At 61.1% G+C, this 21,041-nt stretch overlaps 1 protein-coding gene across 1 annotated transcript in view; it reads right to left on the reverse strand.

The window, feature by feature from the left end:
* Positions 1 to 21,041, reverse strand: part of LGR6 (leucine rich repeat containing G protein-coupled receptor 6) — a 95,305-nt gene that overhangs the window by 68,590 nt on the left and 5,674 nt on the right. Inside the window, exons 2-3 of the mRNA XM_060126131.1 lie at positions 2,443 to 2,514; positions 166 to 237 (exon numbers count right to left, since the gene is read on the reverse strand). Of these exons, the coding sequence (XP_059982114.1) occupies positions 166 to 237; positions 2,443 to 2,514 (144 nt within the window). The remainder of the gene's footprint in view (positions 1 to 165; positions 238 to 2,442; positions 2,515 to 21,041) is intronic.

Consider the following 21,041-nt stretch of genomic DNA (forward strand, 5'->3'; position numbering starts at 1 on the left):
TTTGTTACAGACAGGGCGAAAGCAAAGACATGGAAATCATTAAAATGAAAAGTGAAGATAAGGAAATGAGCAGGCCAGTGGCAAACCAAGACACAGATTAGAAAACTGCCATCTGCCCAGAGTTCTCCAGGCTGCACCTCCATGTAAAGCGGGACTTAGACTTACAGGATTTTCAGGCTGTGGAGACCAGAGAACGCCTGTCCCGGGATGTGCGAGAGGCGGTTTCCAGAGAGACGCCTGCAAGTCAGAGAGAAGGGCCGGTGGGTGATGCTGGCAGGGAGCCAGGCAGGGTAGTGGCCCTGGGTCAGCATCCTGGGACGTGGGAGGGAGGCTGCTGGTGTAACTGCACTGCCAACGGCACCATGACCCTGCAGGGGGCCCACTAGGGCCCCCAGCCTTCAGAGGAGGAAACCGAGGCTCGGGTCACAGAGGGTGCCTGGTGTCTCCCTGGACCCGATTACCACTAGGCCCACGTCCACCACGTCCATCCACAGCGCTGACCTGCTTACCCACCATCCCCCTGCGTTGTCTCCCGTCACCAGTGGAGTTAGATCAGACGGGTGTGTCTGGATCTCCCTGTGCCCTCAACTACACAGACAACCCCACTAGTCCAGGGGGCAGGGAACAGGGTGTTGCAATTAGTCTAACCCTGCGGTCTAATTAAGCGCTTCCACGTCTGTCATGCGTGACCCTCAACTCTGAAAGGAGGGAACAGGAAGGAATACGCTGACGCTGACGGGCGTCCTCAGTGCTCAGCCTGGCGGAGCAGAGTCTGCTGAGGGCGGAGCAGAGGCTCTCAGGCATCACCGGGCGCATCAGTTCTCACTGAGAGGCCTGCCAACTACCGATGCGGAAATCGTGCTGACACAGCTCAGAAGCTATTTTTAAAAAATATATCTCTACTAGGGGACTTGCCTGGCAGTCAGGTGATTAGTACTCTGTGCTTCCACTGCAGGGGCCGCAGGTTCGATCCCTGGTCGGGGAACTAAGATCCCTCATGCAGCATGGTACGGCCAATACACACACACACACACACACACAGACACACACACACACACACTGAGTCTTGTTATTTGACATGTGTTGTTTAAAAAAAAAACACATGGAAAGGCATCGTGACCTTTGGGGTAACTAGCTTGGGTACCCTAGGTGGGCGTCTTGCCTCTAAAACAGGCCCAGCCCCTCAGGGAGTGGGGCATGGAGGACCGGCAGCCCACAGGGCTCAGGCTGTGCCCGTATCGCCAGCCCGGCTCCTAGGCCTTTGCCCTGCTTTTCATTCCCACCAAGCTGGGCCCCGCCACCTTGACGGCCCCTCTGCTGCCTCTCACTCTGTCCCTTCCTTTGAGAACAGCCTTCAAATTCCTCCTTGGAAGGCGTCCCCACCCACCCTGCCCACTCTCTGACGTGGCGAGCCCAGGTGCCCACACCAGGCGCCCTCTCGTCTGCTCCGGGCAGACCGAGTGCACCCTTGGGGGGCCGTGCCTAGAGCCAGGGTGAGGAGGGCTGTGCAGGAGTGGATCAGGGCCAGGAGCCCCCAGTCTGAGAGTTTAAGCAAAGCCGGTAGAGCCCCAGGATCAGTGGTGACGCCCAGACAAGAACCAGCAGGCTGGGGGTCGGGTGAGGAGGGGGCAGGGCTGGGAGCAGGTGTCCTGGCTGCCTGCAGGGGACAGCGGGCACTCTGGCCAAGGAGATGACTCTCTCACGTGAGGCCAGCCTGCAGGGCTCCAGGCCGTGGGGAGGGATCAACCAGGGAGGACTTCCTGAAGGAAGTGGGCCTTGTGTTGGCCCTGACGGAATGGAGAGAGAGACGGTGGGCCTGCCGGGCTGGAGGGGCAACCTGCTCAGATGCAGGAGGGCTCCAGGGATGGGCAGTGGGACAGGCCTCCCTGGAGCAAAGCTGGCCAGGGGGGCTTGGGCCAGGTGAGGGAGGGTCCTCGAAGCAGCTCCTTTGGATCGTGGGGAGCCAGAGAAGGCCGTGGAGCTGGTAAGAGGCACCCTGAGGTGGGCAGAGTGTGTCAGAGAGAAGGTAGGTCATCTGTCCTTAGGGGCTGCGGCCGGCCCAGGGGAGGGGACATCAGGGCAGCAGCAGCAGCAGGGATAGGTACGGGGGACCTTCAGAGGAAGAACCACCAGGACCTGGGGAGCGGCCGGCGGCCAGACACAGGGGGCAAGGGCAGGTCAAGGACGACCCCAGCGAGAGAAGCAGCGTTGACAGAAAGCCGGTCGGCTTCAGGTGGGGAGAGGCTGGGTGTGCGAGCTCCTCTGTCCCCACCGCCCCCCTCGGGCCCACACCTGGGCAGGTGGGGCTGACCCCGCTCAGAACAGCTCTCCAAGGCCATTTCCACTGGCTCCACCCGTCCCCCTGGGGACCCCCGGTTCCCTGTGTCAGAGGTCACAGTGCCCGCCTCCAGCCCCCCACCCCCCCTCCCCCCATCTACTCACAACTCCTCCAGGAAGCGCAGGTTGAGGAAGAGGCCAGGCCGGAGCTCCGTGAGGTTGTTCATGCTCAGGTCTCTGTGGGAGAGAAGGCAGCGGGCAGGCTGTGAGCTGCGTCCTCCCCGGGCCGTGCTCCCCGTGGCTCCCCCTGTGCCTCCCTCCTCCCCCCTCCCTCCACGGGACGGGCTGTGATGAGGGCCACAGAGGAAGCCGACCCCGTCGGGGACAGGCCAGAGAAAACTTCAGAGGATGTCAGAGCAGGACAGGGCCAATCAGCACGCAGGATCCCTCATGGACGTTCTACCCGAGACCACCGCCATCCCGCGGGCTCCTGGAATCAGCCCCAGACTCACCAGGGGTTGCCTTGTACTCAGTCCCTGAGCCCGCGGGATTCCACAGCCCTCCGAGGCCTGCAGTCTCTCTCCTGTTGTCTCTCCCAGAACCCCACCAGGCTCCTTCTACTTTTCTCCAACCAGAGGGCCTGGCCCCTGGTACATCCCTGAGGATGCCTGATTCCTGAGGAGTCCCACCTTAGCCCAGTCTCGCCTTCCCACATTATCTGAGAGACGCTGAGGGTGGTTTCTGTGTCACTGCCCTCCAAGATACCCTGCACACAAAGGAATCACAATACTGTGACTGTGTAACAGCCGGCGTTTACTGGAGGCCCACTTTGTGTCAGGCACAGGCTAACCTTTATCCAAAGCCAGTAAGTCCACTACATACGAACCTTCAAAGATGTGAACGTGCGTTCGCATGTCCAGTCACATAAGTTAGTTCACGCGTCTGGCGTACATTGTCACGTGCGTGCGTCCTCTACAAGTGGTTGTGTTTTTGTGTACTTTGCAGTACTGTATAGAGTACAGTAGTACAGTACCTTTATTTCAAGCCCAGGATGTCTGAAAGCGAGCATAAAAGCAGCGGTGATGTAGCTGGTACGGCTAAGAAGCGGCAAGCGATGATGATGGAAACAAAAGTGAAAGTAACTGAGGGAGTGGAGCGAGGCAAAAAGATGTTAGACATCGCTCATTCTCATAACATGACTCATTCTATCGTCACGAATCTAAAGAACAAGGACAAGATCATGGAACGTGTGAAGTCTGCTGTGCCGACGATGTTGACAAAATACTGAAGAAGCATGGAAAAGTGATGGAGGAGATGGAGAAACTTCTCAGCGTGCGGATGCAGGATCAACGTCAGCGCTGAGTCCTGCTCAGCTTAATGCTGATTCAAGAGAAAGCTAAAAGCCTTCATGAAGACCTGAAGAAGAAACATGGCAAAGAATCAGAGGGCAAACCTTTTAATGCCAGCCACGGCTGGTTTCATCGGTTCAAGGCTAGAGCTAACCTTCACAACGTAGAAGTAAGTGAAGAGGCAGCAAGGGCAGATAGGGTGGCTGTCCGGGAACTGCATGAAACACTTTGAGAAATTATTGATGATGGTGTGCATTTACCAGCCAGGATTTTAATGTGGATGAGACACAACTGTACTGGAAGAGGATGCCGGACCGAAGTTACATCAGTAAGGAGGAAAAGTTGATGCCGGGCTGTAAAGCAGCAAAGGATAGGCTAACTGTTGTTTGGTGGCAACGCTTCCGGTGAACTGAAGCTGAAGCCTTAGTTTATCATTCAGAGAACCGAGAGCCCTTAAACACATAGCCAAGGGCTCTCTTCCTGTTGTGTGGAAGCATAACCCCAAATCCTGGATGACACAGGCCACGTTCCAGGACTGGTTTTGCCACCACTTTATCCCAGATGTAGAGAAATATTGCTTGGAGAAGGACGTTCCAGCAAAACATTCTTTTGCTGCTCGACAATGCTCTGGGCCACCCCCCATCCATGGATGACTTTCATCCCAACGTCAAAGTAGTGCATCTGCCACCGAATACTACATCGCTCATCCAACCTATGGACCAGGGAGTTAGAGCGACTTGCAAGAAATATTATTTACGTCACACTTTCTGTCAGGCAGTAAAGGTAACTGACAAATCAGGAACAACCTAGGGACAACTTTGGAAGGACTATCACATCTACAAGACCATAAAAACATTGACTTTGCATGGTGTGAGGGTATGGCGGTCACCATGAATGGGGTTTGGAAGAACCCTTGCCCACAGTTTGTTCATGATTTTTGTGGATTTGAGAAGGTAGATCAGAAGTCCGAAGAGGTCTTCAGCAACGTAGTGACCCTCAGCGAGAAGCTGGAGCTAGATCTGCAAGAGGACGACTTCACTGAACTCCTTGCTGTGCAACACGAGGAGCTTACTAATGAAGACGTGATGGAATTGGAGGCCCAGAGAAAGGATGAAGAGGGGCAGGAGGAAGAAGAAGTAACTGAGGAACTGGAGAGATTCAGGACGCAGGAAATGGCAGGGGGTTTTCTTTATTTGAGGAGGCACTGTTAGTTTATGAGGCACAGGACCCGAACCTAGAATGGTACCCAAAGGTGGCAGCAGCCGTTCAGAATGCAATCCAGTGCTACCGTGTCATCTGTGATGGGAAAAAAAGAGCTATTACCCAGATATCACTGGATCGTTTTTTCAAGAGGGTGGAAAGAATTGAATCCAGCAAGGAGCCAGAACCTGTGCCACCAACGTCAGGGATGAGTGAAGTTGCAGCTTGCCCTCCATCTCCTATTGATAATGATCCTTCAGCTCTACCATCTCCCACCTCCTCTCCCTCCTCCAGTCAGTAACTCTTCCTGCCTGTTCACTCGATGCCAGCCCCTGGTTGCCAGCTGTTGTACTGTAACATTGTCCTTTTCAAGGTACTATACTGTAAGATTAAAAATGTCTTCTTTATTTTGTGTGTTTGGTTTTTATGTATTGTTTGTGTGTAAAGTGTTATAAACCTACTACAGTACAGTACTCTATAGCCAGTGTGTAAGTCGGGTACCTAGACTAACTTTGTTGGACTTACAGACAAATAGGATTTACAGACGCGCTCTCGGAACTGAACTCGTTCGTGTGGAGGGGACTTACTCTAATCCCAGTTAATTCTCACAACAACCCCAAGGTGGATTCCAATGTTACCTCCACTCTACACTCAAGAAAGCAAAGAGGAAAATGCTGAACATTTCTAATTTGAGTAAGATTAAATCTATTTTCAAGGGGGAAAAAAAAAAGGAAAGAAAGAAAGCAAAGAGGAAAAGAGCGCTGAGGCCAACTCTCTCCTTGGTTTACCTGCCAGACCTCGGGCTCTTTCTTAATCACTATGACCCTTGGTTTCTTCATCCATAAAAATGGCTGAACACCACCAAACTCCTAGGGTCCTCGTACGGATTAAATGAGCCAGGGCTTACAGACTGCCTAACAGTGCACACACACCAGTCCTGTCCCTCGGTGACCTGTGGGCAAGCGTCCCAGCCCAGCAGGCCTGGAGCAGGCAGAAGGCGTGACCTTAGCCTGCTGGTCCTGCCCTGCCCAGCGTTTTCCTCCCATTCTGCGCCGGGGAGCAGTGACGCTCGGGCTGCACGTGTGTGTCTCATACACTTGGGATCCCTCCTGTCTCAGACTCCAACAGCTGCTTCTCACCTCTGCCAACTCCCCCCAGCCTGAGGGCACAGGGTGGACCCAGACCGGCCCACCGTGTGGCCGGGCACCACCCGCGGGGCTTCCTGCAGCTCCCTCCTCCCCAGGGGTGCACGTTGCCTGCAAACCCCAGGGTCTCCATTTTCCACAAGAAACGCGTGGGACGTGTGTGCTGGAGATAGGGTGGGGGTCAGGGGTTCGGGGCCCAGCTCCAACCTATGAAAAGGCTGTTTAGGCTCCGGTGTTTTACCTCCAGTGAAGCCTGGCCTCTGGACGCTACATGCTCTGAGGAAGGAAGCCAGCGGGGGCAGGTAGAGCCGAGGAACCGGCAGGCTCCCGTCCGGCTCCACATGAGGACCGAGGGGCCGTCCCGGGCCGGGCCATTCCCGGCCTGCCCGTCCAGAAGGAGGGCCGGGCGAGCTGTGGCTGCTCGGCTGGCGGCCGCAGAGCCGCAAGCACGCTGCACGGTGGCGGGAGGGGACGGTGAGGCCACGGGAGCTCAGGCCGCAGACCCTCCTGCCCGGCCCCGGGCCCGGGCACGATCGGCCCGGCAGGAAGGCGTGAGGATCCACAAAAGCAGGTACCTCTGAACACGTACCCCGAGCATCTCTGGACGTGTCTCCACAGGCGCTCGCGGGCATGTGACTCAGACCCCGTCACTCAGCCGTCGCCCCGGGGGCTGCACCTCAGAGCCTCTGATGTGGCTCCATGCCCCCCCGCCCCCCCCCGACGAGCAGCCTCATTGTTCTCCTTGGGGAGGAGGGGGCCTGCACCCCGCCCGCCCGCATCCCGCCCGGGACAGCGCCCAGCCCAGCTGCAGGGCTCCGTGAGGGGCAGGAGGGGGGTCCGTCGGCACTGCAGGAAAAGGCTGGGGCTGGCACCAACGAAAGGGGGGCAGAGGAAGACGCGGAGCCGCGGAGGGAGACGCAGCGGCGGCTCCAGGCCCGGCCGCCGGCCTTGGGGACCAGGGGGCCGGCACGCGGGCCTCAGGAGGAACCTGCCCTCGGGAGCTCTGACCCGGGAGTCCGGTGAAGGTGGCGGTCCTGGGAGAGGTCACCCCGGGCGCCCAGCCGTCCTCGCCCGGACCAAGGCAGGGAGAGGGGCGCGGGCCGTGCGAACGTCTAAGCACTGCGGCTGTCAGGACTCGTGAGGCCCTGCAGCTCCTGTCTAGTGAGGCACCGGACATGCATGCGTGTCGCGGGAGGGCACGTGTGTGTGTTTGTACACGTGCAAGTTTGGGTTGTATTCATGAAAATCACAAGCATTCTCCAAGTATCCACATGTTATCAAGATAGAATCTCTCTGGGAGAAACTCACCCGGCTCGCGCCCGCAGGTGGAACTCTTTTCGGCTGTGACCTTGGGCGAGCGAGGCTCCGTCCCTGGCCGGGAGGGCGCGGGCTGCTCGGGGGGCTGTGTGGGGCCCAGCTTGTGGGTGAGCTGGACACCGAGGCCTGGCCTCAAACGCTGCCCCACCGCTGCCGCCCTGTGAGCGCTGCCGACGCACGCACACGCACGCACGCGCGCGCACGCACGCACAGGGACGCGCACGCAAGCACAGGCACACGGACGCGCGCACGCAAGCACAGGCACACGGACGCGCGCACGCAAGCACAGGCACACAAGTGCTCTCCGGGACGGGCTTTGTGGGTGCCTGACCTACACAGTTACACAGAGAGGCCCACTCGGAAGGGCGCGCTTGCTTTAAGTCTGAACACTTCAGGACGCGAGGCACCATGTTTCATGGTGGGCACTGCCCGCTGCATCTCTCAACTCAACTGCAGGGGCGAGAGGCTGGGTTGCAGCCCCACCCCGAGGCCTCTTCCCAGCAGCCCTTGGGGCACGCAGAGGGGCTCTGTGTGCTGGGCCGGACGCAGCCATGGGCAGGGAGACAGAGAGGATCGATGAGCGAGGCTGGCATCCCGAGCACAGGAAGCGTTCTCAGAGCTCGACCCTGTGTAGCAAGTGGACCACCAAGGAAGCCAGGAGAGGCGGCGTCGCCGTGGAGACCAGGAAGATGCTGGGGAACTGAGGGGCAGAGAGCAGCAGGACCCAAACCTGGAGACCCGCCCCCAGGGCCATCTGGCTGACACTCAAGGGCCCTGGGGGATTTGTTCTGTTTGCATTTTTCCTATAAACGGGAGAAACAGCAGAAGGCAAAGCCCCTGGGTCCTGCTGGGTGGGCCTGGGAGGACTGTCCCCACCGGTTGGAAGAGACACCAGGAAGCAGGGCCCATCTCTGCAGCTAAGTAAAGAGCGGCCAGAGTGACCGGGAGATGAGCCCCTGTCCCCAGGCGTGGCTGTGCCCCAAGGCCGCCTCTGTGAGGCCCTCCCAGCCCCGCCCCGCGCCCCCCCCCCGCGCCCCCGCCCGGCAGAGCTGAGCATCGTCCTGCGTCCTACGCGGTTTTGCTCAAGCTCCCGCGGGGCTTTAGCTGGGCTCCTGCTGTGTGCCTGGTGCTGCCCTGCCCCCATCACCACCCCGCACAGCACTGATGAGCCCGTGGGCCTGGCCCTGACGCGTGACACCTCCCAGCCTCTGTCTTCGCATCTGTGAAATAGGGATCACGAGGTACTTGCCTCACAGGGGTTGGAGTGAGAATTACATGAGTCATTAAACTGTACGAGTTAGTAAAATAAACTCGGGGTTCGCTCAGCATGCCTTCTTACTAATGCCCTCACCAACTGAATTATGATCAGGACACAACGCCCCATGTGGCCAGGAGCTCCCTCCAGGCAAGGACTTATCTCAGTGCCCTCGGCAGCCTCCAGGCCTGGGGGTACCTGGCACACAGGGGCTGCACTACATACCGAGTGAGTGACCACAGCCTTGCCCGGCCTCTGTGCCCGTGGCTGGCAGCCCTGGCACTAGACGACACTGGCTGACCTCCTGTGTCACTAAGAGGCAGGTGACAGGAGAGAGGGCTCGGATCTGGGGTCAGGGGCCTGGTCCAGTCAGACCCACGTCACCCTCCCTTCCAGCCCCCCAGACTGCTGGTTTCCTTTCTGACGGGCGGCTGTGGGCTCCGAGTGCCGGGCTGGGGGGACACGGACGGCGTGGGGCCAGCCCCAGGCCCAAGTTCGCAGTGTTCCTGGGGAGGGTTTATCACAGAGTGACGAACCCCGCATTTGTACCCTGCTCCCTGGTCACCAACTGCTCCCGCCACCGCTCTCCCCGTTGGGTTCTAAACTGTCCGTCCAGACTCAGAAGGGCGAGGGTAGAGAGAGATGGCCTTGGGGGCAGAAAGAGGGGTATGTGGGACACAGGCGGGTCTGGAACGGAAGGCGCCGAAGACGGGGGGCTCGCCGTGCACACGGGGCTGGCCGAGCACCTTGGGGCTTCTGCACCCCTGCCCGCTCCGCAGCGCTGGGAGCATCTGCCACCCAGAACCCCTGCACTTCCAGACTCCCCTGAATGGCTTCTGTGCTCCTTCAGTCAAGAGGGGAGACAGTCACAGAGCGGGACCCAGCCCCGAGGCCCCACGCCAGCTGATGGAATGGGGGCTAGAACTGTGTCTCCTGAAACCAGCGCCTGGACAGCGCGTCTTCCTCCGTCAGCTGACTCCTCATCAGGGGGACTGGTACTGGCTGTCTCCTTGGAGGCTCCTAACTGGTCGACACAGAGTTCTCTCAGATTTCTGCAATTGTCACAAACTTCCCAACAAAGGAGTGGCTCCAGCCAGGGCAAAAGCATCCACCGTCACACACACACCAGCGCAGCCTCAGGCTCACAGGCCTTGCACAAACCCGTGTGAGAACAACACTGTAGTTTTCAATTGAAGGGCTACTGCTTGGTGCTGCCGTGTGTCGGCTCCCCTGTTTGTAAGGACATCTCCACCCTGTGCGGGGGTGGGCCGGAGGGCTTGAGGAGGCGGCAGGCGGCGTGGGGGATGGGAAGACAGACGCCGACGGGGAGGGCTGGCACCTGACTCGGGGGTCACTGGGGTCCCCGTGGTTTCTAAGCCAAGACCAGGCTTGTGCAGGTCAGAGGGAACCAGGGAGAGACGGGAAACCCAGAGCGCCGTCAGGTGCCCCGGCCATTCAGGCAGGCGGGGGGCACAGAGCAAGGGAAGGCGACATTCCTAAACGTCCCGTGACAGGGGAAAGGTAGGGCATTTTAGCCCTGGGCTGTAAGACCACAGGAGACAGGGAATGTGGCTCACGGTGTCGTGATACCTCATCTATGGATTTGTCTCCTCAAGCTGACGGCGGTGAAAGGAGACCAAGGCCAGGAGAGACGCCTCCCACTCAAGGATGCTGCACTCGGGAGACGGAGGTTTGGCACCAACTTCAGGCCAAACCCTTGCTTCCACCTTCTGCTTCTTGGGAAAGGGAAAGTGCCAGCTGGAACACCAGGTCGAGGGTGTGGGTGCCCGGGTGGGGGGAGGGAGGGCAGCCTCGGAGGCGCAGAGGGTCCCGGGCCTGCCCCGACCCTCAACCCTGCAAGGGAACCCCTTTGTTGGGGAGCCGGCCGCCTCAGCCTAAGGGGACTTCGCTGCTCTGCCAGGCAAAGTGGCCAAGCTGGGGTGGTCCCAGAGCCCCCGCCCTGATCAGAGGTGTTTCCCCTGCCCCGGTGGTCGGTCCTAAGCTCGGACCCTCCGAGCCACGCTGCGCGGGCCGGCCCTCCACCAAGCCCAGAGCAGGCGAGACACCGCAGAGCGAAGATGGGACAGGCTGCCTGTGTGTCTGCTTCCCCTGCGTGGGTCCCTGCTGCCTGCCCAGCCGAGCCCCCCACACGGAGAGGCCGGAGGGTGGTCCTGGGCCCAGTCAGGGCTGCTGTGTGCAGCCCACGAGCACAACGGGCCAGAGGCTCTGGGAGCCGCACGGCTGGCTCCGCCCCTCTCCTCTGGAGACAGTCCAGACCTTCACTGCCCGCACCGACTGTTCACATTTCAAGTCACTGAAAGTAAATCAGAGTAAAAATTCGGTTCCTCGGCTGCGCTGGCCACGTGGCTACGAAGTGCGTGTCCTCGGGCGTGTCTTTGGTGTCCTATCAGCGGCCCCCGGAACGGCCCTGCAGTTGGCCTGGACCCTTTCCTTCCCGGCTCTGCCGCCTGCCAGCTGTGTGACACGGGGCAAGTGACTTCGCGTCCCTCTGCCGCGGCTCCTCCCCGGTAAAAGCACTTTGCCAGCATCCGGCACGCGGTGACCAACCCGCCGCCAGGGCTGCTGCTCACCGTGGCCCAGCTCACATGCCTCCACCCTCCAGCCTCTCACGCCACCGCCCAGCCGTGTGTCATTCAACCAGCATTTATTAGGCACCTACTGAACACAGGCACTGTGCCAGGTGCTGAGCCGCCGGGTCCAATAATGCGGGGTCCCTGCCCTCCGAGCCCAGTCAGGTGGGACAGTGACAAAAGTGGGCGGTGACAAGGGCTGGGCCCACTGACCTCTGTCCTCTGCGGGCTCCGCAGAGACTGTCATCTCCCGGCGGGGCTGGTCCCCACACGGCGGCCCTGGCTGGGATCAACCTGGAGCCGAGGGTCCAAAGCAACTGCTCCGGGACTCGGTCCCGCAAGCTCAGTGCCCTCCACTCACCGGCGTCCTTCCAGCCCTGCCCTGACCTCTGCTCCTCTGCCTCGGGGTGTGGAGGTGCGAGGGCAGGAGTTCTGTCCTCCCCGTGGGCCTGGAGCCCCTCAGAGAGGAGGGCGGGGACGTCCCAGGGGATCCGAGCTCCCCAGGGCGCCCAGGAGCAGGGAGCAGGGGCCACGGCCAGAGGACCGCGGCAGCCCTGGGGCGGGAGGGAGTGCGCTTTGTGTGTGGAGCTGCCCGCAGCCAGCCCTGGCCCTGTTTGTTTGGCGGAAGCTCTGTCCTGCGGCCTTTATTTCACCAGATAAAGAGGCGGGTGTGCCTGGGGGGAAAACGGGAGCGGGGCCCTCTATTCAGAGGCGCCCCCCACCCAGCTGGAAGCCTTCCTCTCACCTCAGGACCCCTTGCCCCCTTCTCATCCGGGCAGCTGCCCTCGCCCAGCCGCCACCCTCGCCCAGCCTCGCCCATCACGGTCAGATGGTGCTCTCGACTCTCAGCTTGAATCTAGCAGGAAAGAGTGGACGCTGGACGTTCAGAGCATCTAAGAGCCACCTTTGCTGGGACGGACGCGTTGTACAGACGCGGCTCAGGAGAGCAAGGCCCCTGCGAGGCCACCGTGCCGGGTCCGGCCCCCTCCGCTTGGGTGCCTTCTGTCGGCTCTAGCTCATCCTTGGCCTCATTTAGTCTAATCCTTTTATCAGGCCGGGAGTGAAGCCTTCTTTATTCCCTTTTAAGTGAAGAAAGGGAGACTTGGGAATATCAAGTTACTGCCCATCTAGTCACAGCAAGTGGCAGAGCCAACCCTGCGGGGCTGGTTCTGTTGAGCCCAGCTGGGTCCCAGCCCGCCCGAGGCTGAAAGGCGTGGCAGCCGGGTGGCAGCTTGGGAACAAAGGAGGGGATTAGGGGGAGAGAGGAGGTTCTCTGTGTCCCGCTCCCCCCCCCACCGTTGCCAGGACCGGTGGGACTTTCCGGAGCCCGCCCCCTCCTCCAGGTTCACCTGGTCGGGCGCACCCTGCTCTCTCCGCCCAGGGAGGTCCCGCCTGCCTGCGGGAGCCTCACCTGTCCCTCCCATCGGCCCCTGAGGCCCCGATGCCCGGTCCCGGGGCGTTTCCTGCCACGTTCTGCGCTGCTGGTCACCTGCCCACCACCTTCGTCCTCCCCTGTGTCGGGCACCCCGACCACCTGCCCTCTTCCCCAGCCCCACCCGTCTGGTTCGTGCACAAGCACTTCTCCACTGGCATCCCCGCCCAGGGAGAAGTCCTGCCTGAGGTCCAGCCCTGCCCCCTCGTGCTGCGGTTGCACTGACCTTCTCCCCGGGTGAAGTAGTCTGTGGGCTCTGGGGCCAGACTGCCGCGTCTGACCTTGGCCCGACCGCTTCCCAGATGCTTGATACCAGCTCTGTGCCTTGGCTTCTGCACCTACACATGTTATTCAGTAGCCCCTCTTCAGGGAATTGCTATGCAGGGGTCAGCCCTGCCCACCGGGCATGCAGCATCCCGCCCTCACCAGCATCCACCCCAGGACCTTCATCTGGAGAAGCAGCTCTGCGAGGTTCCATCAGAGAGGGGGCAGGAAGGGCATTCTGGGTCAGCCCTGCCCTTAGGAGACACCAGCTGCTGCTTCTCTCCGCAGCCTCCGAAGTGTGCCACCTACCTCAGCCCCGATCTTCTCGTCTTTGATCTTCTGATCTCTGGCCAGGGTCCCCAGCCAAAGGCATTCCTGTCTCCTGGCCTCCTCCAAGGAGAGGCAAAGGGCTGGGTGCCTCCCGGTCCCCTGGGCTCCCTCCTCCCTGTGCTGTGGGCGTAACCAGGACTCCCACAGAGGCCCTGGGACCAGGACATAGCCCGGTCCCTTTGGGGGGTGTCTGAGGGGAGAAGGGTCTCAGGGATGGGCCGCCACTGGGCGTGGTGCCCTGGGCCGGACACTGCTGAAAGGTGCCTCAGCTTAGGTCCTGCTCCTAGCACCCATGTGCAGAGCTGAGCCGAGCACGGGAGGTGTGTGTCCCCGTGCACACACAGGGGAGGCGGCACACCCTGCCCTCAGGAGGCCAGTCTGAGGACACCTCCAGACCACAGGCACAGCCGGACAGAGCCCAGGACGTTAGTGTGGGAGGAATGCCATCTGCCTGAGGACCAGGACAGTCAGGGAGGGCTTCCTGGGGCAGGGCCAGGAGGGACAGGGTAGGCCTGAGAAAGCAGCTTGACGGAGAGTTTTGCAAAGGGTGGGCCTGGGCTGGGCTGCTTAGGGCCGCAGCGAGAGATGCCGCAGTGGGCCGAACAGTGGCCCTCAGAGAGATGTCCTCATCCCCGGGACCTGTGCGCCTGACCTGACTTGGAAAGGGTCTTTGCAGTGAAATTCACTGAAAGATCTTAAAATGGAGGAGCTTCTGGGTGGGCCCTGAATCCAGTGACAAGTGCCCCTAGAAGAGACACAGAGACGCACGCAGAGCAGGCAGTGACGAGGTGCCGGTTGGAGTGAGGCGTCCACGAGCCCGGGAGCTGGCAGCCCAGGAGCTAGAGGAGGCTGTGGTGGATGAGGCCCCGCGGACACCTGGATTCCACAAGAGAGTCATTCCTGCCGTTTTAAACCACCTGGTTTGTGGTGCTCTGTTACAGGAGCCACTGGAAGTGATGCAGGGAGCACGGACCACAGGCCCCTCCCACACCTCCCCCCGCCCCGCCCCAGGAAACGCATTCGCAACCCTGAGCTGCCTCTAGGATCCACTGTGACCCCAAGATTCCACTCCTGGGTGTCCGTGCTCACCAGACACCCATCCAGATCTGCTCGCGGCAGCCCCACCTGTAAAGCCCCAAACTGGAGGGCCTGTCCGCACGGCCCGCAGCAGTGGGAGTAGCATGGATGGATCTCAAACATGGCGAGGGGGAGGGGCAGACACAGCAGTGCTCCATCCCCGTGAAGTCTAAACACAGGCGAAAGGTGCCGGGGCTGCTGAAGCCAGGGCTGGGGCTGCCCCAGGGCGTGTGGTGACTGGGGGAGACTGACAGAGGCGGTCGATGCTGTTTCTTGGCCTGGGTGCTGGTTGCGCAAGTGTACTCAGCTTGTGGAAATTTACCAGGACACACTTGCCACGTGTACTCTCTTCTTAAATAAAAATGAGTTTAAAAAGTTAGGGGCCGGGGGGGGGGGCACTCATTCTGAAAGTCCTCTGTGAACCTGGTGTCGCTAAGGGCTCCCTCTGGATTCCCTGGTTCTACTTCCCAGCCTTTACCTTGTGGGACTGAAATTGGATGTGTGTTTCCGTGTGGCTTTTCACCTCACTCATCTGTGCATCCCCTGGCATACAGTAGGTGCTCAATAAACACCTGCTGAGATGTGCTGCACAGCAGGGCACGGTGTTCTCAGACTCACCCCAGAGGTCCCTGGCCATCGATCCCAGCGCCCCGGGTCATCCCAGGATCCAGTAGGACACACCCTCCCCACTGCTGCCCCCTCCCCTGTGCCTGTCCCCACCCAGCATGTGCAGGGCTGTACCTTCTGACCCACCAGCCTGAAATCTCGCCAGACACAGACTCGGACCTTCAGAGGCAGACACACAGTGCAGACTCTAGGACCAAAAGCCTCGGGTCCCTAGAGCACTCTCTCCATGCAAGCCTGCATGCCTTTCTTTGTCTTAGCTTGTTGGAAACTGGATGGAAACCTTCAAAAGAGGTTTTCTTTTTAAAGAAATGGTAAAGAGAATGACTAGGAAAGGCGAAAGCTTCTAAGTGGCAGGGTTCATGGAGCAGACGTCTCACTGCCATGAAACCCAAACCGGCCAACTGGCAGCTTAAGTCTCGGCTCTGTCCTCGCCGCAGCCGTCTGGATGGATGCCCCACCTCGGGCCTGCCGTAGAGCCAGGCCAGCACGGCCCCAGGTGTGAGGGCTGCCCTCCCACGCAGCCTGTCTCTCAGGGGAGCGCATCTGCTCTCGGCCACCACGCCTCCCGCTGCCACCATTCACTTGTGCACTCCCTGCTTCGCTCATCCCAGCAGTGTGTTTGAGCACCACGTGCAAGGGTGACACCAGCCCTGCTTGGCTGTGGCCACCAGCCTGGGTGGGAAACAGACGAAGGAACAGGAGTTAGACCCGGGGGGCTGCGTCCTAGGGCAGAGCCGGGAATTTTCCCGAAGAAAGGGAAGTCTCAGGCGGCCCCTCGTATCCTAAATCGAGCTCACGCTTCCCAGGCTGCAGGCTTCTTGCCTGAAGCCATTTCTTAACCACATCCTTGCAGTAAATCACAGTGATAGTCACGGGGCGCCACCTAAGTACAAATTAGGTAAAAGCAAAATCCCGGGCGGGGCGGGGCAGGGGTGCAGGGAGTGGCTGGCCAGCTGACGGTCTGACTTATTCCAAGGAGAAGCTGGAGGTTGGTGCCTGGCACACTTTAAAATGCAGATGTGACCCCAGCAGGTGTGGGGTGGGGTCTGAGCCTTTGCACTCCAGGTGCGTCCCCAGAGGAGGGAGGCTGCTGGTCTGGTGGGGACCACGCGTTGAGTGAAAGGCTTTAGGATATCCAAGGCACTAGATGGGATAAGTCGCCTGCACTCAACCCCGCCTCGTCCCAGCCCCGGGATCTCAGGTCTCGCTGGGGGACGCCGCACCTCCCGGGGACCGGGGCCCCTCCCTCACCTCGGCCTCACTCGCACCCCTCTCCCACTCCGTCCCCTCTGCTTCTACAGTCTCCTGGGACGCAGAACTACCAACCCAGCAGGAGACAGGCCCAGAGACCAGAGGACTTGTCCACAAGCTCTCAGCAAGCTGGGGGCAAAGAAAGAACTGGAGGTCGGGGCGTCCTGGTTCCAATCCCACTGAGCAGAGAGGCGCCCAAAACTGCAGCCGAAACCAGAGGAGGGCCCCGTGGACACCCCCGTTCTTCCCGACCGTGCAGCCCTGAGTGCACACGCCAGAGAAAACCGCCCCCGCGGGGGGGACCCGGGAGGGGAGGGGCCGAGCTGGCAGGGGTCTGCAGGGTGGCGGCAGGGTGGGGGGACGCGCACAGCCACTTACTGAGTCCTTGTCTCCCCCTCGTTTGTGGTGGAGAATTCTCAGTGTAATACCAGTGCCCAGCACAGCCGGGCGCTACTAAGTACACACTTAATAAACTGTGGCATAAATAAGACCACGCCAAGTGGCTACCGTGTGTCAGACACCCTTCCAAGCGCTTCCGCGTATTAACTCGTTCACCGTCACCCGACCCCACCCCGCTCGCGCGGAGGCCTTGCCCACTGGAGCCCGACAACTGGCCGGTTCACAGAAGCGGGGGTGTGCGGGGCTCCCCCAAGCACGGCAGCCCGTGGTTCCCGTCGGCAGACGCCGCTCGCAGGCCAAGGAACCCCCCACAGTGATGCCCACTCGGGTGTGTCTGGACAGGGGCTGCCTCCACGCACAGCGTCCCTCAGAAGGGGCGCCCGCCCCACCCTCCAGCCTGTCCTGCCCGAGGTCATGGTTCATCGTGACCCTGGGGACAGAAGCAGTCAGGATCCAGGGCACAAGCACGGAGGACGGGACTCCCTTAATTTACCAACACCTGGGATGGGAGGCAGGTCGAGACCCTCATTCCACAAACAAGGGCGAGAGCAGCGCAAAATAAGAATGAGGCGCTTGTTCAACAGCCATTCAGACCTTGGCGGTGGCGACAGCAGAGCGCGAGCCCAGGGTGGCTCCTAAGGGGGGAAGGCGCACGTCCGCCCACCCGGGGGCCAGCCTGGCTGAGGGGCGGCCCAGGCCCCCAGCTCACCGGCGCTGGGTGGTCACTGTGCTGGGAGAACAGCTCCTGAGTCTGCCCCAAGGAGCCTGAGGGCCGACGGCCTGTCCCCATTCCCTCCGGCTTTTGTCCTTGACAATGGTCCTGCCAGCCTCCTGATCAGCGTCCACCACAAAGGCGGGGGATTGGCTTACGGCCCTCCTGCCTCGGGGCTCACAGCCCCAGACACTCGATCCACCTCTAGGTCCCCAACACCCACCCGGTGGCCCCAGACCTGAGCCGGGGCAGGGGAGGATGAGGGCAGGTCCTGTAAGCGCCACTCATGCCCTGTGCAGGGCGCCCCCTGCGGGTGGAGACCCAAGCCGGGTGGGGGCGTGTGTCTGTGTGTGAGTGCGTGTGTGTGAGTCTATGTGTGAGTCTGTGTGTATGTATGTGTGCGTGTGTCTGTCTGTGTGTGTGTGTGTGTGTGTGTGAAGGGAGGTGTGATGTCCTGAGGAGAAGCGCGCCAGGAGTGAAGTCCTGCCTGTCTGAAGGGGGAGGCCCGGCCCCTCCCTGAGACCCACCCCCTATATGAGAGACATCAAGAGCCTAAATCAATGAGGCAGGTGGACAGACGGACAAACAGATGGGCACCCCCTGAGCAGACGTGGGCAGCAACGCAGCCTGGTAGTTCTCAGGAAGGGAACACACCCCCAGTGTCAGCTCTCCGTCCCCCAAGCAGGGCCTGCTTGACACAAGCTTCCTTGGGGGAGGGGGGGGAGACGACCGCCTGCCTTGCAGTGACTCCCCCAGGGCCTGCACGGGGGCGGCAGCCAGGCATGGGCTTGGCCCCTCCGTCCCCGCCCCCCACCACTCCTGCTCTGGACCTGCCTGCCGCAGCCTCACCCCCCCACAGGCTGTACGACGTGTGCCCTGGTCTCACCTCCCCCGAGTGCCCCTGCCTCATCTGAGCGGGGAGCAGTCCGGCCCCACGAGGCTGGAGGCAGAGAAAGCCCTCAGGTCGGAGTCTGGGCAGACGGGGAGGGTCAGTCCCCAACCGTGAATGAACGAGTAAGTGAAGAGTCCCCAACCGTGAATGAACGAGTAAGTGAAGGTTCGCTTCCACCACAGCCGGGGGTGGGGGCGGGCAAGGGCTTTACCTCTAAGCAGTGGCCAATGGGCCGGGGCTGGGGGCTGCAGCCCAAGTGAGAGACGTCGGCAGGATGCGCACAGGTGCTCACGACACCTGGGGCTCAGCCCCCGGGACGTCCCTGCCCACTGAGCCTACTGCCCTGCGTGCGAGGAGCGTGAAGCAGATCTGGACTCACACAGGTCACCTGGGGAGGCATCTGTCCCTCCTACAGGAAGTGTAAGAGGCCCTCGGTGGTGGCTGTCTTTGCTGCTCCCAGGAGCCAAGGGTAACTCGGGTTGGGGGGCAGGGGGTGATCCAAACTTGCAAATCGCTCAGGGCATTGGAATAAACCTTGACGTTCCTGGTGCCCATAGGCCCCTAAGAAAGCAATGCACTGGGCTGGGGTGTAGACGGGGACGGTGGACCCCCTCTGCACCTCCGCTCCCCGTCCCTCCAGGAGGCCATATGCCTCGGCTCTGAGCCTGGGACCAAGTCCAAATCCCTGACACCCTGCCCGCCACGCCGTCTGGACACCCCCAGGGCCGCCCACCTCCTCCAGCACCCCAAAGGCCAAAGGGGAGGGGAGAGGCCGGGGGCTTGTTCCAGATCTGACTCTCTGGTCTCGCTCCCAGCAAAGCCCCGGCCACAGAGTTGCGGGAGGACCAGGGCACTGCAGGTCTGCCTCAGCTTCTCACCCCAGTGCCCCCAGGAGGCCGGTGGGCGACGGCACTAGGCTGGGCAACTCCCCCCATCCACGGGAGCGAAGGAGATGGAGGCCAAGGACAGGGGTACACCACGCTTTCCCACCACAGCAGGGCCTCCGGGTGTGCGTGCGCCAGGGGCCCCCAGCCTGGCCGGATGCTGCCTGGAGAGGCTGGACGATTTACCCCAGCTGCCGAACGCCTTGAATTGCTGTCGTTTTTCTTTTTCTTTTTTTAATGTTCCCTGAGGAGAAAGAGGCAGAAAGCCCTGCTCTGGAAGGTCCTGCCTCGGGAGGGACGGACGAGGCCATGGACAGAAGGCCAGCTGCCCTTCCCTCTCCCAGGCTCGTGCCTCCTCCCCGCAGAGGGCCTGCCCTGCCCGCGACCGACCCGTGTGAATCTCCCGTCCACCAGGGCTCAGGCTAGGCCTCTCCTCTCCACCCCCAGGGCCTTCCCGCAGCTGGTCCCCCAGACACACCCCCGCGTCCACCAGCTCCGGAGGCCACACCGGGCAGGAGGGATAGGGGCCACCACTGACTCTTCCTGAGAAAAGAAAGAAACAGGCTCTAAGGGGCTGCTCCAGCATCCCTGATCTGCCCCACGAGGCAGCGTGCATGTGGTTAGGAGGCGGCAGCGGCTGAAATCCCAGCGTCAGCAAGCACCGGCTGGCTGCCTTCGTGGGCTCCTGAGCAAGGGGCTTGGTCTCCTCACCTGTAACGCGGGGATGAAGCTGGTGCGTCCCTCAGGGGTTTACACGCGTAAATGGAGGCGGTAAATGCCGCCTGTTACCCTGACAGGTTAAGGCAGCGCCACCAGGGTGATGGCAGCTGCCCAGGTACATCCGCGGGGCTCCAAACATGGGCCTTCCCAAGATCTAGTGCTTTCCCGAAGAAACTTCCGGACTTCCTGGGAAAGTGCAACCAGGAAGGCATTTCCACCACCCGCCGGAGCAGAGAGGGGAGACGGAAAGCCCGGCGCGAGCTGCTTCCCCGGCCCCAGCCCCAGGCTCTACACCTCACAGGTACTCAGAGGGGACCCCGATTCCCAGGCCGTGGAGAGCTCGGGGTACGAGCCCCCCTTGCTGGCTCTGAGGAGGAAGCAGGTAGCGGCAGGAAATGGGACCCAAAGGAGACCTCGGCTCCCGAGGCTCTGGGCGCAGGGCAGCCGGGGGCAGCCCCCGCCTGCCGCCGCCGCCAGCGCTCCCGGGGCCCACGCTGGCAGGGCTCTGGGGGGCGCAGAGCCAACCCCGAGCTCCCCTCCTCACCGTGTCCTTCTGCTGCTTCCAAAATAACTCTCTGCTCTCTGCCCAAGTTTGTTCTCCCATGTCTGAGGCGGGAAAAGAGGCCTGAGTTTCTAGAAATTGGGGACCACCCCTTTACCAAGGGGCTAGTCAGCACAGAGGGGCCCCTACAGTTCTGAGAGCCCCCAAGTCAGCAAATCCGTCTCAGTTTGGCTCCAGGAACTTGTCTTTTCCAACGTGGGGGCCGAGGGTTGGAAATTTCTCCCGCACTCCTGTCCCTTGTACCTTCCTAAGGGGCCCAGCGCCCTGCTCCTAAGGTCACACAGCCGTTAGGGTCCTTGCAGCCCCTCAGGGCGTGTCCCAGGGCAGAAAGGAGCCAGATGCCTCGGCCGTGCACACCTAGCTTTCCTTGTGCTGCACCGGAGAACCCGCTCTTTCCACGGAACTCGGCTTCTGGGGAGAAGCTGGACTCTCCAGACAGGAGTCACCTGGAAGTCCAGACTTTTCCTCTTGGAAGAGTCCTCACAGGTGCCAGGCTGGCTCATCTCTTTCAGGGAACCCTGTGAGAATGGTCACTTCCTCCATCGCCCCGCCCCCGCCTGTCCCCATCAGGAACCCAAGAGCAGAATGGGCTCCAGGGAAGGTCATTTCCCTGAAGGTCAGTGGGAGGGGGCTTGATTAGTAAGGAAGGAGGGAGGGAGGGAGGGAAGAAAGAAGGAAGGGGGCTTCCCTGGTGGCGCAGTGGTTAAGAATCCGTCTGCCAAGGCAGGGGACACAGGTTCGAGCCCTGGTTTGGGAA

Source organism: Lagenorhynchus albirostris, chromosome 2 (assembly GCF_949774975.1).
Source record: "Lagenorhynchus albirostris chromosome 2, mLagAlb1.1, whole genome shotgun sequence".
Classification (NCBI taxonomy): domain Eukaryota; kingdom Metazoa; phylum Chordata; class Mammalia; order Artiodactyla; family Delphinidae; genus Lagenorhynchus; species Lagenorhynchus albirostris.